General features: G+C 36.0%; 1 protein-coding gene across 2 annotated transcripts in view; it reads left to right on the plus strand.

The window, feature by feature from the left end:
- The window catches only part of ARFIP1 (ARF interacting protein 1), a 79303-nt gene extending 61619 nt beyond the window's left edge, over positions 1 to 17684 (plus strand). For both annotated transcript variants that reach the window (XM_084883967.1, XM_084883968.1), the window contains one exon: positions 15814 to 17684. In XM_084883967.1, the coding sequence (XP_084740093.1) occupies positions 15814 to 15969 (156 nt within the window). In that variant the 3' untranslated portion in view covers positions 15970 to 17684. The remainder of the gene's footprint in view (positions 1 to 15813) is intronic.
- Positions 17685 to 18079: the final 395 nt, after the last annotated feature.

Genomic DNA, 18079 nt, shown 5'->3' on the forward strand with positions numbered 1-18079 from the left:
ATAAAAACACCTGGAACATAGTAAATATATTCCTGTAATATGAAACAACTATATAACTGTATATGACACAGTGGCTGTAATAGGAAATATTCAAAGCCTACTGCATTTTTGTAAAAATATGCTCTAAATGTTTGGAAAAGCTTAGAGGGCAAAAACTTTGTTTACTAAACTTCTCTTTGAGCCTTGGCCATTGTGGTTCAGTTAGAACGTCATCCTGTACACTAAGGGGTGGCATGTTCAATTCCAGTCAGGGCACATACCCAGATTGTGGGTTCAGTTCCCAGTCGGGGTGTTTGTGGGAGGCAACCAATCAATGTTTCACATCCATGTCTCTCCCCCACCCCTTTCCTTTCTCTAAAATCAATTTTAAAAATAATTTTTTAAAAACATATAAATCTCTGAATTTTAAAAAATGGATATTTGGCTGAGACCGGTTTAGCTCAGTGGATATAGCGTCGGTCTGCGGATGGAAAGGTCCCAGGTTCGATTCCAGTCTAAGGGCATGTACATTGGTTGCGGGTACATCCCCGGTACGGGGTGTGCAGGAGGCAGCTAGTCGATGTTTCTCTCTCATCGACATTTCTAGCTCTCTATCCCGCTCCCTTCCTCTCTGTGGAAAATCAATAAAATATATATTTTTTAAATGGATATTTGTTGCCAATTTTTAAGGATTGTGTTAATTATTCATATATATAAACACACCCATTCTTGAAATCTCTTTTTCCCCACTGTCAAAAGAAGTTACTCTAACTTCTTATTTTTGATACTTTTTAAATATTTATTCCAATGACTTACTGTTCTTTATTTCTATAACTGGAGGCATAAATAGTATTGCCTCTTGTATTTGCTCATATAGGTCAAATGAAATGAAATTATATATATAAAAGAACCACACCTGTTTCTAGATATTTAAAAATACTAATAATAAGCATTAATAGGTTGAAATGGATAAGTATAATAAGCAACCTCAACACTGCCCCAGATATTATTACCTACATTTGGATCCTGTGAAACCTTCCCTTACCCTTGCATATTTACGTCCAGACTTAATTCCTAAGTATATTTCATCTTGTAATCCAATATAATAAAAGTTTAATATGAAAATTGTCCCCTTGACTGGGATTTCAACTAGGGGGCAGCTCGAGCCAACAGCAGTGGCAGGCAGCCAGGGGAAGTGAGGCCCCAGCCAGCAGCTAGGGATCCTACCCATGTATGAATTTTGTGCACTGGGCCTCTACTTTGATATAATTTCAGGTTGTTATTGTTCTTTTTTTCTATTCATTTAACAAACCTTTTTTTCAAATATATACCGTGTGCCAAAGTCCAGGAAATAAAATTTCCTCCCACCTTCTAAGTTCTGGCTAGTCTAATCAAATTAACATGAGACAGATTAACAGGACGAAATGTCTGAAATTTATTACAGATATATGTGGAGGATGTCATAAGAATATGGGACTCAAGGACATTGGGCAGTTGAGGTTTATAGGCAGGCCATTTGGACAAAGGAGAAGGGGAACAAGGGTCTGGGATTTCAAGGGGGAAAACGGGCATTTTACAAGTAGATAAGAAGGAGCAAAAACATGTGGTAAACAGATTTTTACCCAGAAACAGTGGGATACAGAGGGAAATCTAACAAACAGGCTGCCACTTTTAGTTTATGTTGTAATGTTAAAGTGATGTTCCCTTCCTTTAAGCAGGCTTTTCTATCTGCGTTTATTTAGGCAGGTAAGGGGGAGGGGAGGGTCAATGTTTCTTTCTGAGTCTTTTGTTTCTTAATAACCAGGCTGAAAACAACATCCCAGATGGCATATTTGGGGGTGGCAGAACTGTAGTCTCACCTCACCAGTAAGTGTTCTGGATATTGGTGATACCCAATGAACAAAGTGAAAACAAATTCTACCCTTAAAAAGCTTGTAGGATAGTAAAAGATACATTGATCAAATATGTACATAATTTTTGACTGAGACCAGTGCTTTCAAGTCGAGGTACATGGTCAGTTAAGAATGGTCAGGGTAAGCTTCCTTGAGAAAAGAATGTTGAACATTAACTAAGTATAGTGAGAAGCAAAGAGTATTTCAGCTGGAAAGCATAGCTGTGTTACAGCCCTTTGGGATGGGTGGGGATACACAGAGGTGATGTGTTCACAGAATGAATATGACTAGAGCACAGAGAAAACTCAAAAGTAAGCAAGGGCCAGACCATGCAGGTCTTATAGACCACGTTAAAAAATAGTTAATTTTATATCTGTGGGAAGCTAATGAAAGAATTCTTGGTAAGTGACAGGACTGAAATATGGAGCATAGATTTTAGTAGAACCTAAGGGTGAACATAGTAGTTTAGAGGAAAAGACAGGAGCTTGGATAAGGGTGATGGTAGTAGAAATGGAGTGAACTGAAGGTTTTAAGAGACAATTACTTTAAAGGCAAAACAAATACATGTAAAATACTGAGAACAGATTGATGTATATAATGGGCATCTTTGACATTTTATTTCTTTATTCAGTAAATAGTCACTGATTGCTTTTTATGTGCCAGTCACTGAGATAGGTAGCAGAAATATAATGATCTTGCCATCATAGAGCTTATAGTCAAGAGAAATAGGCATTAGCCTAATACATAAATATAAACTAATAGAAGGTTCATGTGAGTATGCAAAGGGGAGGTGGATTGGTGTGGGGGCTTGATAAAGATAGCTAATTTCTTTAGATCCAAAGAGATGGAAAGGAGTTAAATAAAGATGCATGGGGGAAGGGGATTTTATAGTAAGTAGAAGAACTAGAGCAACATGTCAAACTTACAGCCCGAGAGCTGCAAATTCGACATGCTTGAACTAGAGTATATAAAAACCAGCTGATGGTCAGTGAGCCCATGACTGAAGACTGAGGAGAGTAGCTATGGATGAAGCAGCCACAGATAGGTAGGGTCTACACAAGAAAGAAATGACATAGTACAATTTTATTCATTGCAGCATCACCTGTACTATGAAAATATAATAACCCAACAGTTCAGCAGGAAAGGACTAGTTGAATGAACTGGTTCATTTCGACCTTGCCCTGTTTTTTTTGTTTTGTTTTTTTTTTAATAAAAAAGAATAGAAGTGTTATTGATTGAAAGCACCTCAGAACATATTAACTGAGAAGAGCAAAGTGCAAAGCAGTGTATATAGTACAATACCTTTTGTGTAAGAAAGGGAGAAAATAATGTGTAATTATATATTTTTGTATGAGCATAAAGAAAAATTGGAAGAATTAACTAAATAAAATTGGTTACCTATAAGGGAAACAGAGTAGTTGGAGACAGGAGTGAAAATGAGACTTTTATATCCTTTAAATTTTGATCCTATAGACTCAAATAATAAGATTTAACTCTAAAAGGAAAAGAAAATAAGGCCAGCTGGGACTTTTTTGTTTGTTTGTTTGTTTTTTAAAAAATATGCCTTATCTTTTTTCAAAAGAGATTATTTCTATTTTTCAGACATAGTCTAATATTTATTTGCATAACCTATAATTTTCCTCTTAGCTTTAAAATCAAATGATTAATTATGTGTTGGAGAGAACAGAAAAACAGTTAACTTGCTAGGACATGAGTTCCCTCCATTTTTAAGTGACAGATTCAAAATGGTGTGATATAGTACCTTTCATTTATGTCAGAAAATATTTTCACGTATGATATCATGTTTGCCGCTCTGAGTGGTTTGGCTTGCCAGATCCCTTTTTTAAATTCTTCTAAAACCACGTAAAGGAGAAAAAATTTGCCAGTGGTTTGCATTGCCTCCTTTCTCTTTTTAGAAAACAGGCAGAAATTAGCTATCTTTATATAAAGCATGCAACCAAAACGAATTGTGAGTTATGGGTTGGTTTTGAAATTAGCATCATCCAAGCCATAGTTATCTAAAATCATTTTGGTAATTTGCAGTCATCAACCAGTTTATGCAGGAGAGAAACCATGTCTACCTAACTAATCCATGTAGTCTGTCTCTGTTGTGCTAAGAGTCCAGCATGTAGTTTTGTGAAGGAGAGGTATTTTGTAGGCAAGATATAAAAGCCTTCCGTGAGAGATAGCTTTCTAATTATGAATGGCTAATTTTATAGAATTGACTTGGTTCCTTTTTTTCCTTTTTGGCAATTATAAGGTACTTGTGTTTTCTGTCTTGGTCAGAAATGATTAACTCATTGAAGGGTAGATTTGAGTTTCATTTTTGTTGTATCCATCAGAGGAGAGGGGATTATTTGGTCCTTTCATAGGATCAATAGGATTCACTCAAAAATTTTAGTTTTGCCCTGGCAGGTGTGATTCCCAGTCAAGGGCATGTATCTAGGTTGCAGGTTCGATTCTTCTCACATCAGTGTTCCTTCCTCCTTCCCTCCCTTACACTCTCTAAAAAAAGAAAGGAAGGAAAGAAGGAAGGGAGGGAGGGAGGGAGGAAGGAAGGAAGGAAAAGAGAAAAAGAAAGAAAAACCAATGGAAAAAATACCTGGTGAGGATTAGCATAAAAAAAGAAAATTTATTAACCATTACTGCTATGACGTACCTGTTCTATAACATGGTTGATACCTGTGTACTCCTCAGATCCAAATTCCACTTATTTTGCCAACCTTGAGTATCACCCAAATCAAGTTTGTCAGGTTTTGTAATACAGTTGAGTTTTAAGTAACCATTGTAATACCTTGAACATATCACTAATAATCAGTATTGGTTTTGGTGACAGTGGCATTATTGCACTCTTTTTTTTTTTTTTTTTTTTTCTTAGTAGTTAGAGACTTTTCAATTTACTTAAACTAAAACCTTTAATTAGTATTTCTGAGTAAAATCGTGACACCAGCAGTGTTTAAGAATCTGACTTTACATTTTTCTTTTTAACCTTTTCCTTAAAGTCCTCTCAATGATGACTCAGCATTCTTTGTGTTAACAAAATATATATATATTCGTATATATTACTTCCATGACTCATTTACACTTTGCTTGTTAGATTAAAAAAATTATTTGAGCCTGACCGGTGTGGCTCAGGGGATGAGCATCAACCTATGAACCAGGAGGTCACAGGAGATCACGGTTCGATTCCTGGTCAGGGCACATGCCCAGATTGGGGGCTCAAGGCAGCTGATTAATGATTCTCTTTTGATGTTCCTATTTATCTCTCCCTCTCCCTTCCTCCCTGAAATCAATAAAAATATTTTAAAAAGAAAAGAAAGAAACCAGCATTTTAAAAAAAATCATTTGATAACTAGGTTTCTCCTTTATTGCTCTTAAACCTTATAATATTTTGATTTTCTGTTATTTCTGTCTTTAAGTTTTCAAAAAATACTTTTCTAAAACTCAGTATGTTTTTATTGATTTCAGAGAGGAAGGGAGAGGGAGAGAGAGAGAAACATCAGTGATAAGAGAGAACCATTGATCTGCTGCCTCCTGCATGCCCCCTATTGGGGATTGAGCCACAATCCAAGCTTGTGCACTTGACTGGAATCAGTCCCGGGACTTTTCAGTCTGCCGACGCTCTATCCACAGAGCCAAACCAGCTAGAGCTCAATATGTTTTTTAAAGTGCTTGTTTTGGACTATTATAATGCCTAATCTTAAAAAATATTGTATAAAGGTATTGTGACAAATTCCCTGCTGACAAGCAACTTACAGTCTAATGGAGAACATTTAGTAAAATCTGTTATACACAAAATGCTGAGTTAAGCATGAAAAAGAAGAAATACAGAATTTGATGAAGAAAAACATTAGTGCGGGCTGGAAGTCTCTGTTAGTAGGTTAGGCGGCAGTATGGTTAAGCAGGACCACACAAGAATGAGCTTTGGCAGGTAAAGACCAGGGGGAAAAAATTCCTAAAGAAACTCTTGATTATATGTTTAAATGATTTATAAACTTTGTTAACTTTTCTGTTCTCATCTTAAAGCAGAGCATAGTATTACTATTTAAGGGTTTTCTTAAGAAAAAATAATGGCTTTGTCATAAATTTTAATAAAGTTTTTCTATTAAGTTTATAAATAGTTGTTAGGTGCATAGGGTCAGAATGTTATAAGTTATACAAGAGATGGGATTCTTAATCTTAAAAAGTTAGTTTTCCAAGGAATAATACAGAAAACCATAACTACAAAGGAAAACTATTTTTGAATGTAAAGATAAGTGTGAGTAGACCTTTGGTTTAACTATGAGTCCTTGTTGCCCAATGTCCAAAGGCCAGTGAGAATAGGTTCACCTAATTGATGAAAGGAAATACTGAGTTTCTTGACTACTCTTCTGTACCTAAGTTAATTTTGAACTACATGCTCAGATGCTAACTTGAATGATTTATATTACTTAATATTTCCTCTGGCACTGGTGTTTCACTATAGTGCCAGGGCCTTCTCCATTTAAAGCAATATACTGTGCTGTGAATGCCTGCTAGACTATTTTTTCCCACTGGATGTAAGCTCCATGGATGCATCTGTAGAGCATTCCCTTACAGTAAATGAATTGATAGACACTGTCCTTTGAGTAATGTGTATATGGAGGAAGCTCTCTAAAAGTATTTTATTTAACATCTATATATGTCTAGCTAATCTGTGATCTAGATAATCATATACTAGTGTACAGATGACAACGCTGATGTTCAGAGAGGTTAAGTAACTTGCCCAAAATCTCACAGCCAAACCAAATCTAGATTGATTTGACTCCACAGCCCTACGTTTAGTTAAGTGAAATGAAGCTATAATGCTGCTCCTCGGAAGGTTCTTAAAATAAAAGAGGAAGAAGATGGGAGATAACAGAAGCCATATTGGTCACCTATACTTGCATCTCCTAGAAAGAAGGGAGGAAAGGGAAGGAGCTAACCCTGTAGGCCATAGGACAGAAGGCAATAGAAAGTTGTGCTAAGGCAGCAGAAACCTGTTCATTGAGGATTTTACTATACCATTGGATAAAGCTTTATAAGACACTACTATAGTTGTGTGACTTAGTGTTACTGGAGTTTACAGATTATGTTTCATCAGTTACCTTTTCAAAAGAGAACTGCCCTTCTTTCCCTTGTAGGATGCTTTTTTTTTAACCTGCTCGTCAGTGATTTGTCGAAACCTGTCCCAGTGAGTCTGAAAAGTAAAATATGTTCTCCCACCTCCGCTTGTAGTTCATATTTGTCTTTCTTCCCTCACTCCCTTCCCAGTGCCCACACCCTTATTTTTGATAGAGTCTCTTTCTCAGCTGGTAGTTGCTTTGGCAGGACAGGCATTTCCAAATCTATTGCAAAGTAATCAAATCACAAACCCAATAAAACGCCAGGACAGCTATACTTCCCTGCTTGCTACTCTGCTGGTCTCTCACTGAAAAAAAGATTAGTGATGGCAGAGAAAGCAAATAATTACACATTTTCAGATAGTTGGGCGTAAAGAGAGGAGTTAATACTTTTCATATTAGAGGTTGGAGACATCTTACTAAAGAATGACTTTGTTCCAGCTTTCCTCACAGCTGTTACCTCAGTATTATAGTACATGTGATATAAACCCTTATTTAATCAAACTATTTGGAAAGCCAACAATTTGAAGAACTTAATTGTAAATACAACATAACTTTTAACTGGAATCTGCCTCTTTTTCTCAATTACTTCAAAATGTAATTATTATAAATTTATGTATTATAAATTTGATTTGTAAATAAAAGTTCATTTTTATGGTTTTGATGTTTACAAAGTAATACTTCTCTTCAGGTTTTCCAGTCAGTAACTTTGTAAATAGTATTTATCTTCTATTGATACATGCTGCGTGGGCAGGAGAAAGTTTTCAGTGTAATCTACTTGGCATCATCTATCAGTCCTGCTCTTAAATTTCTCTTACCCAGTTTCTATTTTATACCCCAGCTTGTCCCTGCCTTAGTAATGTTGAAGTTTGTTTTGCCCTTTAACAATTAAAAGTATTGTATGCTATATTTTAGGTCATTCACCCAGATGTTGCTATAGTGGTTTTGCTTATGTCTGATCTGGTTGCTTATTGTTTGGCAGATCTCTATGAAAGTTCTTTGTAATTGAGTTCACAATGATTTAGTGTATTTCTAAATTACTGTAATTGTTTCTGATGTTAGGTTTTGAAAATTTGTCAAATTTGTCATCATCCTGTTTCTGCCTGGAATTGTTATTTCTATCTTCTTTGGCTCCAATTTGAAATTTCTGCTTTTCTGTTGTATTTTATTTATCCTATAACCACTTTAAATCTTTTCTAACATACATCAATAAATAGTTCATTATAGATTTTTCCTGCTCTATAATTCTGAAAAGATCATATGGAAGTTTAATATGGCATCTATAATAATAAAAGTATATATAACATGCTAATTAGACCAGACAGGCAGTGGCAGGATGATGGGCATGGCGCCTTCCCCTGATTGAAGCTTCCACCCGCTCCCTGTGGATCCATCAGTAGAACATCTCCTGAGGGCTCCCAGACTGTGAGAGGGGGCATGCCGAGCTAAGGGACCACCCCCAACCCCAGCACAAATTTTCATGCACCAGGCCTCTAGTTAATCTTCATAATGTTAGAAAGAATTCACTTTTATTTCTTTCATCTGCTCCAAACCTTATGTGAGATCCTTGGCCTGAGGATGTTTAAATGCAACTTCAGGGCCAGAGACAAAATTAGGAAGGTTAAAATATGTCTTTTCTACTCTTCTTTTAAGTGTTCTGGCCTATCTTTTTTTTATTTGTTTCCAACTTGTGTATTGCCTTAGGAATAGAGGCAGGTAAGAAGAGGTGAAAGAACACAAGCCAGTCTTGGAATAGACATTCCTGAGTTTCCCAAATGCCAGCTCATCTGCTTCCTAGCTCTCTAACCTTAGGCAGGTTACTTAACCTTCTGAATCTGCTTTTTTTAACCATAAATGGAGAGAATAAAAGACTGGACAAAATAGATGTAAGGTAACATACTCTCTGTCACATACAAAGTGCCTCACAAAAGTTAGTGTCCCCCACCATACCAAACAATAGTCTCTCAAAATACTTGGCTGTTTCTTTGATTCTCTTTGCTCATCAATTCTCATAATCTTATAGTATAAATAAAGAAGTAAACTTTAAAAGTGTAATGACCCTAAAATATTTCCTCAAAGGTTTCGGCTTTTTGTCCCTTCTCCCAAAAGTAGGTTTGACCTTCCCCCTCCTCACTGTAAGCTAGTTCTGTTTGAGACAGAATATTTTCTAGATTGACCTTTATAAGACCAAACAGCCTAGTAAAGAAAACATGATAAACAAGAAAATCACTTAAAATAATACTTTTAAGTCTTGTTAAAACAGCTTATATATAGTGACAACAGCACAGTCATTATCATGATTGTAAAATTATCTTTAAAATTGTATGCTAACTGCATACAATAACTCTGATATTATTTAATTCTTCCCTTTATTTGATAATGATTTTTATTTGTTTAATAACCAAAACATTCTGAGGATCACTTATAGCATATCAGTCTGAATTGCATTAAAGACATTATATGAATATGTGTCATAATGTAAATTAATTCATCAAAGATAGCTAGAAAATACTTTTAATTGATTTCATTTAGAAAGTATGTTCACGTTGAAATTTGGTTTATTAGTTTATTTTAATTTCCCTTTATTTTTTATTTAGTAGTGGTTGATTGGATAAAATAGTCAGTACCATTCTTATTTAAATTTGTATCTGATTTTGAAGACATACTGCCAAAACTAAAACTTATACTAGGATAACACATAATCATGCTAATAGGAAAATGAGATAAGTAATTTGTTTTGGTATAAAATAGCTTCTAAGAGTGACAATGAAATTTTATGCTTTCTTTCCATAATTATCACTGAAAAGCTGCAAGGCCCCGAAGGCTCCCTTATTCAGGGAGCTGCTCTGAAGTGTATGTATACTTCTAAAGGCTCTCCACATCAACCTTCTCACAATTACTGGGGGAATGTTTTTGGAAAAACAGGTATTATATCATTTTGTTGTGAAAACTAGAAGTCAGTCCAAAAAGCACCCTTTTTCCTTGGTTTCCCGTGAATTAAGTTTCATTGGGGGAGCAGGGGGCATTTTAAACACAGTTAATGCACCCCATTTGAGGCTTTGTTAATAAATACATCCTCGGTTACACAAAGAAGTGTTTCTCCAGGTTGGGTTTGTCAGCTACTCCAGGGAGCGGGGAACCTGCCTTGTGTTGACATTTGTAGGGTTAGCTAAAGATTGTCTCCTTAACTTTCTAGACTATTAGAACAGCTCTCTGGAAATCCAGTACATGAACCAAATCCTGTACTCCACTTTTATTGTCTTCTCTAATTCTAGGACATGGGGATTAAAATTAAAGGCAAAAGTATTTTGTGACCCAAAGAGCAATAAAGTAACTGGGTAGACTCTATTTCTGAACATTTGAATTCCACATTAAATGTACAGAGGCTCCTGAGTTAGTTGCTCTATAATTCCAAGAGCCAAGGATCATCCAAAATCAGAAAACAGGAAAGGCCCAGATAATAGTAGAGCAAGGTAAAAAATTACTTTGTGATGCAGGTAGGCTACTAATGTGATACCCCTAAACAGGGAAGAGAGTTAATTAATGGGGTGATTCATAAACTGATACATAAACTCTCAGTTAAATTTAATACATCTCTAAAAGAAGAGCTAGTTTCTGTCCTTGAAAATAAATAGGAATACTGTAATTTTCTTATTTTGAATTTCCAGATATAGGAATACCTCTATTTAAAAAGCAATTACTTTTCTCAGAAAATGTTAGTAGAAAGGAACCATAAAATTTTTAATTCAGTTTCTTCATTATGCAAGTGAGAAGAGAGTTCACATAATAAACTAGGGGGGAAATGGGAATGGAGCCCCATTTTCCCAGATATTTTATTCTCCTTTAGCTGCCTTAACTTTCTTCTTCAGCTAACAAGAATCTCTGTAGACAAAGAAAAGGTTTATTTAACTAATGGACAGAGGAAAGTACAAGTTAATAAATGGTTTATTCTGTAATAAATTTGTTTTGTTCCTGATCTAGAAAATGTCATTATAGAGAAGGAAATTTTAAGTGTGGCTTGCAAAAATTCAAGGTGCATCACATATCAGTTACATGAGAATTGTAACATTGTAGTATAGGGGCAGATATGAGTTTTCTTGTATTCCCTGAGGTTCATTACTTAAGACACTACAAGAAAATGTGAATGTCTTGATGGTAAACAGAATTGATTTATGGCAATAGAAAGAATTAGAATCTGGAAAGATTATATGAAACCTTTAAATTTAGTTTCACTTTTAGATCTGTTAACTCATTTATAGTCTATTTTTGATATGAGTCATAAAGTTTCATTTATTTTCCTGTGTGTTTTTTCCTTTATCTTTGTTTTTTTAATCCTCACCCGAGGATTGATTTTTAGAGACAGAGGAAAGGAAAGAGAGAGAGAAAAAAAACATCAATGTGAAAGAGAAACAGAACATTTGCCTCCCTTATTCACGCACCAGGGATCCAACCCACAACCTAGGTTTATGCCCTGCCTGGGAATTAAACCTGCAACCTTTTGGTACTCAGAAGGACACTCGAACCAACTGAGCCATCCAGTCAGGGTCTTAGTATTTTTTAAAAATAACATATGCTAGGCATACAAAATAATAAATGTAATGCATATTTAAATTTAAAGCATAAAAATATAATAAACATCTGTGACCCCACCTTTCAACCCAAGAACTAGAATATTACCAATAATGTTATATCTTCCTATTCCTTCCCTAACCTATTCCCTTAACCCTCTGCCGCATACCTTATATTTTTTTCATTTTGCTGTTACAGGACATTTGTATTGTTTCTGTGCCTGCTATGACTATTCCTGCCTTGCCTCATATGGCATTGTGAGTGTTCAGCTTTCTAAATTAAAGCCAAATTGTTTTCTCATATGGATGTACTAATTTACATTCCACCAGTAATGAACTCAGTTCCCTTTGAGCCACAGTCACTCGAAAGTGAATAAAATGCTATTCTTTTGTGTGTTCTTCATTTTTATTTCCCTCATTATTTATTGACCACATATATTTCTTCCAGTATAAAATACCAATTCATGCCTTTGTCCATATTTCTGTTGGTTGTTTGGGGTTGTTTTTTGTTTGTTTGTTTGTTTGTTTTGTTTTTTAATTGATTTGTACGAGTTCTTCATGTATTTTTGTACTAATCTTTTTTTTTTGCTTATGTGTTATATATATCTTATACCATTTATGACTTGAGATTTTACCCTCTTTACAGTGGTGGTTGACAAACAAGGCCTTAAACTAGTTTAAGTTTTCAGTCTTCTATTTATTAGTGCCTTTTACATCCTAATTAAGAAATCTTTTCAAAACCAAGGTTGTAAAATTTTTCTAAAAGTTTTAGGTTTTTTGTTTGTTTGTTTGTTTTTCAAAATTCCAAATCTACCTAGAGCTGGTTTATTTATATTATGTGAATTAGGAATCCAGTTTTCTCTCCAGGTAGTGAGTGAATAACCATTATCTTCCCTACCCTCTCACCCCCACCCTCCCACATACAGATCTTTTTCCCATTTTATTGTTTATTGTCTTATTTAATTGTAAGAATTCCTTATATATTGTACTATCAGATTCTTTGTCTAATACATATTTTGCAAATATTGTCTCCCAATATGTGGCTTGCCTTTTTATTTTTATAAATGTCTTTTGAAGAGAAAAATATTTTAATTTTGATGAAGTCCAATTTAATGTCTTTCTTTTATAATTTATGCTTCATGTGTACTATTTTAAAATCTTTGCCAAACCCAAGATCATTAAGATTTTCTCCTATGTGTTTTTCTAGAAGTTTTATAGGTTTTTAGCTTTTTTGTTGTTGTTAATCCTCACCTGAGGATACTATTCCATTGATTCTTAGAGAGAGTGGAAGGAAGTGGGAAAGGGATAAACAGAGAAAGAGAAGTATCAATATGAGAGAGACACATTGATTAATTGCCTCCTGCACATCCCTGACCTGGGCTGAGGATTGAGCCTGCAATTAAGATACAGTGCCCTTGACTGAAATTGAACCCAGGACCCTTCAGTCCATGAGCCAATGCCCTATCCACTGAGCCAGACCAGCTAGGACTGGGTTTTAGCTTTGATTAAAAAATATCTTGAAATATTTTAATTTCCCTACAGGAAATCCATTTCTATCTAAATTCTGGAGATGTAGTGAGGTGTAAAGGTCAAGGTTCACTTTTCATGACTCAGTCCTTGGATCTCTTTTTGTCTATACACTCTCTTGATGAGCTTATTTAGTCACATGGGTTTGCTTATCATCTGTACATTGAAATACTATATTGACTTCCAATTCACATTTCCATCCTGGACTGCTATCCTGAACTCTAATTCATTTTCAAAAATACAGCTGCCTAGTCAGCATTTCCCTGGGTGTTCCCTGGAAGACATCTGAAACTGAGCTCTTCATATCCACCTTTTCCTCCTCCACATCTGGCCTTTTTTATTGTGCTGAGGTGAACTGATCGATTTCTGTCTTTGAAAAGGAAAGAACTTGGTATTTCTTCTTTCATACAACCCTTCTCACGCGCTCAGGACACCAGATGAGTGGGTTTTCCCCCACGCTGACTGATTCTCCGGATGCTGGCTGGGTGTCCTACTATTCAATTCAGTTCTGACACTGTGGACTCTACCACCATCACCACCTTCAGACACCAGTTGAATTCCACTTGTTCTCACTTGTTCTTCTGATGGACTGGCTATAAACCAAAGGTTCCCACAATCCCTCCTCGGATTCAGTCACTTGCTAGAGTGGCTCACAGTACTCAGGAAGATAGTTTTCCTGCTAAATTCCCAGTTTATTGCAAATATTAAAGGCTACAGATGAACAGCCAGATGAAGAGATACTAGTACATAAGGCAGTGTTTGGGAGGGTCTTGCTGTCCCCAGGGCGTCGGGGGGCATGCTGCCCTTCTGTCACGTGGGTGCGCTCCTCAGCCCAGAAGCTCTCCAAACCCCGTACGTTAGGGGGTTTTGTGGGGCTTCATTACACGGGTATATTGATTAAGGCATTGTCCCTTGGTAATTAGTTCAGCCTGTAGCCCCTCTCACCATACCCCACCTGATGATAATGAGATGCTTGGAAAGTCCCTAGAGAACCACAGGATGAGGTTTGGTTGCCACCAATCTCATTAGCATCAAGTGGGGTACGGTTGAAAGGGCTCATGATGAACAACCAAAAAATACTCCTTTTAGCTCTGGAGTTGTTTCAGATGTACACCAAGAGATCAAGTATTATAACAAAAGATGTTCCCATCCTCTCATCATTTAAGAAATTACAAAGGTTTTAGGAGCTATATTCCCAGAGTGAGGATGAAGATCAATTATATTTTCCTTATTATAAACCACAGTATTACAATCTTACAAATTCCAAATCAGTGGGATCTAAATAAATGAAATTTTGTTTCACTAAGAAAAGTCAGTGTTGTTTGAAGATTTGACTGTCAAATAGGTAACCTTGGATTTCACTGAAATTGAATGAGTACTATTCTGTGTCAGACAGTGTGCTGGGTAGTATCCCATTTCGTTTAACCCTTACAACAGCACAACAGATTCAGCTGGTAATGGCATCCCTGATAAACGGATAAAGACTTTGGCCAATGAAGTTAGAAGTAACCTGTGCCTGGTGTCACAAAGACACTAGAAAGCGGTACAGCTAAAATTGGCACACACTCCCCTCTCCGATGGGCTTTCATCCCCCCAGGAGGGCAAGCCCGTGCTTCTCAGGCCTCATTTTCTAATGTTACATGGCCAAGCTTTTATTTGTTTCAAAAAAAACTAACTTACTAAATTTGGAGACCTTATGGGCTCTGCTGTGTAGTTCATGAACTGAGCAGCATCCCATCTAGCAACTACGAGGCCATTCAGTTGGGATGTACAGAATGGAAGGATTTCGTAGGCAGGGTTTGGGACTAGTAAATTAAGAGTAAATTATCTCTGGCAAGGACACTTCCCTTTATGGAATGGGAGAGGTCTTATCAGGCAGAACACCTTGCTAGTGTGGATCAGGAAATTCCAGGCTGATTGGTTTAAAATCCCATCCTGGGAGAGGCTGAAACTGCTGGTAGGTGAGGTTTTGCATCTAGCGTAAGGGACAGCCGTCTTGGGCCTGTGGTTTTTCTTTTTAATACATTGTATAACAGAACCCAGGGGTGTGAATTTTGAGAGGAATGATTCTCTGGGGCCATCGTAATAGTCCACTGTAATAGGATGCTTCACTCATCTCCTAAATTTCCATCCAGAAACCTGCTTTTCCTGTGATTGTCCTGTTTCCTTAATAAGTGTCCCTAAGTTGAGGTTCACCATCCTCTGATGTATATACTTGGTATTGCGTGTATGTCACATAGTAATTTGTATATAATTTTTCCTCTTCAGTATTTGATTTTTTAATATCCTTAGTTTGAGAGGGTATTTAATGGTATTTTTTAATTAATACCCCCAACAATGTTTGAAAATGGTTAACGGAGTACAGGCATGCCTTGGAGATAATGCAGGTTCAGTTACACACCACTGCAATAAAGCAGGTTGTAATCTTTTTGCTGGTGGAGGGTCTTGCTTTCAGTTTGTAAAATACATATCATCTGTAAAGTGCAATAAAGCTGCCCATAATAAAACAAGGTATTCCTGAACATATTTAGCTTCTTAAACTGGTCTGTCCCCTGTAGGGAAATTAAAAGCCATCAAAGGCTCAGAACCTGCCAGACAGAGTACAGTAGGTATGTGTGAACTACTTTGCATTATTAAAACAGCTTTTCCTGAGGAGAGAGAGATTATGTGAGACGGTTCGTTGTCATTGGTGTTAATGCGTGGTCTTGTACTCTGCCCTGCTCACAGGTGAAAGTATTGCACAACCAGCTGGTCCTTTTCCACAATGCCATCGCCGCCTATTTTGCTGGGAACCAGAAGCAGCTTGAACAGACCCTTAAACAGTTCCACATCAAGTTGAAAACGCCTGGAGTGGATGCCCCATCTTGGCTTGAAGAACAGTAAAATCACTCCTGGAAACAAAAACAAAGGAAAGTCACATGGTTCTATTTCTAAACAAACCTAATAAGAATGAAGCACAGTTGGGAGAAGAGAGACAGGGTGATAACCATTGTAGAGATTCTCACACAAACAGCTTTAATTTTTCCCCTTTTTATACTTTAACAATTGAACTGTTAAATTTGATGGGAAGATGGACAGTTTTAGCGAAAATGTAATTTCTATAATCTGAACACAATAATTTTTCTTTTTGAGAAGTCCTTTTATATTGTAAGGATTGATGGCTATTTCTGTAGTTTGAAAACATCTAATATAGATTTGCACTGACCAGATCAAAATTCAAGGGTTTTGGTCCTGGGGATGAGGGCCAGTTGTAACTTTTCCAAAGGGAGGTTTACTTGATTTGTATCAACATCAGATATTTTATATATGAATATATTAAACATCTTTAAGAGATTCATTTTCATGTATTGTCTTAAAGAAAGAAGAGACTATTTTGCAGAGTAAAATTATTTGGTATTCCTACCGCATCCACGATAGGCTGGCAGCCGCTCTAATGAATGACTGATTAGCTTGTGGAGTTTGGACAAATACCTTTTAAAATGAATCTGTACCATTATACTTTTGTTTAGACTCTTTTTTTTTTTTTTTCTTTTTTTTTTAAGACGCAGGAATCACACTAATTTCTATGAGGCTTTTGAGCTTATGAATGTGCATCATCCAAAGTCAGAGGGTGGTTATGTTAGCAGATTTGTAATGAAACCTGCTTAAGGAAAAAATGTTTTTTGACAGGTGGACTTGGGAATAGAAATTCTTGATGGTTTCTAGAGTAGAAATCTGTGCTCAGAAAGCTAGTTTTTGGGTAAAATCTATTTTGACAGAAGTGAATTTCTAGACAGGTTTCATTGACTTCCATATGTAACAATACCGTTTAAGCCTTAAATCACAGATATGTGCCTTCTCAAAAACAGTAATTCTCATTCAACCAATGTACAAATTCCATAAGGAAACCCCTTTCGGATAATGTTTGACCTGTCTGTTCCTTCCTTGGAAAGGAGCACTGTGTATAAATGTTGGGTTTCTTTGTACGCATTAAACCACATTTCGGGCTTAAGGTGAAATCAACTTTTGAATACACTATTTGGTTTTTCTTCATTCCTTTTATGGAATGGGGACACAGGGTTTTTTCATGAGTAATGGAAAGACAATATGGGGCAGAGTGGTGGTAAGAAGGGGGACTAGAAAGGCCAGCACTAGTTTAGTTGCTCAGCACTGTTGGTTTTGTGTTCATGTGGTTGGCCTGTCCACTGTGTGGTTCAATCAGTAATGTAATCCTTTTTCAGTGTAAGTTTTCTTGATTTTTGTCATAGACATAAATTAATATTTTGAGAGGGATTCCTTCACCTGTCCTTTTGTGTTGAAATGAAGTACTTAAAATTACTGTTATATATGAACTTGTGGACTGTAAGATTTGTTATATATGTTCAAATGCCTTTTAGCTGGCTTTTTAAATAATATGCCTGTTTTCAGTGCTTAATACAATGTAATGTGATTGTAAATCATAAACCTATTTTAAATCATTCCCTCCTGTATATTTGTACTCTTGAGAGCCTTATTTTATTCTTCCAGCAGAATTACTACTTGTGATAGTTCATTTACATTCCCCAGAATGTGCCTCTGGTGTGAATTTTGTATTCTTATTAAAAGTGTTTGCTGCAGTACCTTGTTTCTCTGGCTCTTCATCATTTAAGAAGCAACTTTTGGAAATTCTGAGGACATATTATTAGGTATTTCCGTAATTGTTTTAGCTCAGTAAGTTATTTTTTCCCCCTCAATTGAAATCTCTTTAGGGAGAACACATCTACTCTTACCACATTTTAATAACAATTATAGTAGCTAAAGAATTAAATAGTTTCATGGGTTGATGATTTTTCAGAATATACTAAAGAATTAGTGATTCAGAGACATGGGTACATGTGCAAAAGAAAAAGTAATTAACATAGCCTCTTTGTTAAGTAATTTGTATTCAATGTAGAAAAAAATAGAAATTAATTTCAAAAAATAAAGATAAAATAAATCACTTGCCAAGTTAGTAAGTACTGCATGAAACTACCTA

The sequence above is a fragment of the Pipistrellus hanaki genome, assembly GCF_964339955.1.
Source record: "Pipistrellus hanaki genome assembly, chromosome: 5".
NCBI lineage: Eukaryota > Metazoa > Chordata > Mammalia > Chiroptera > Vespertilionidae > Pipistrellus > Pipistrellus hanaki.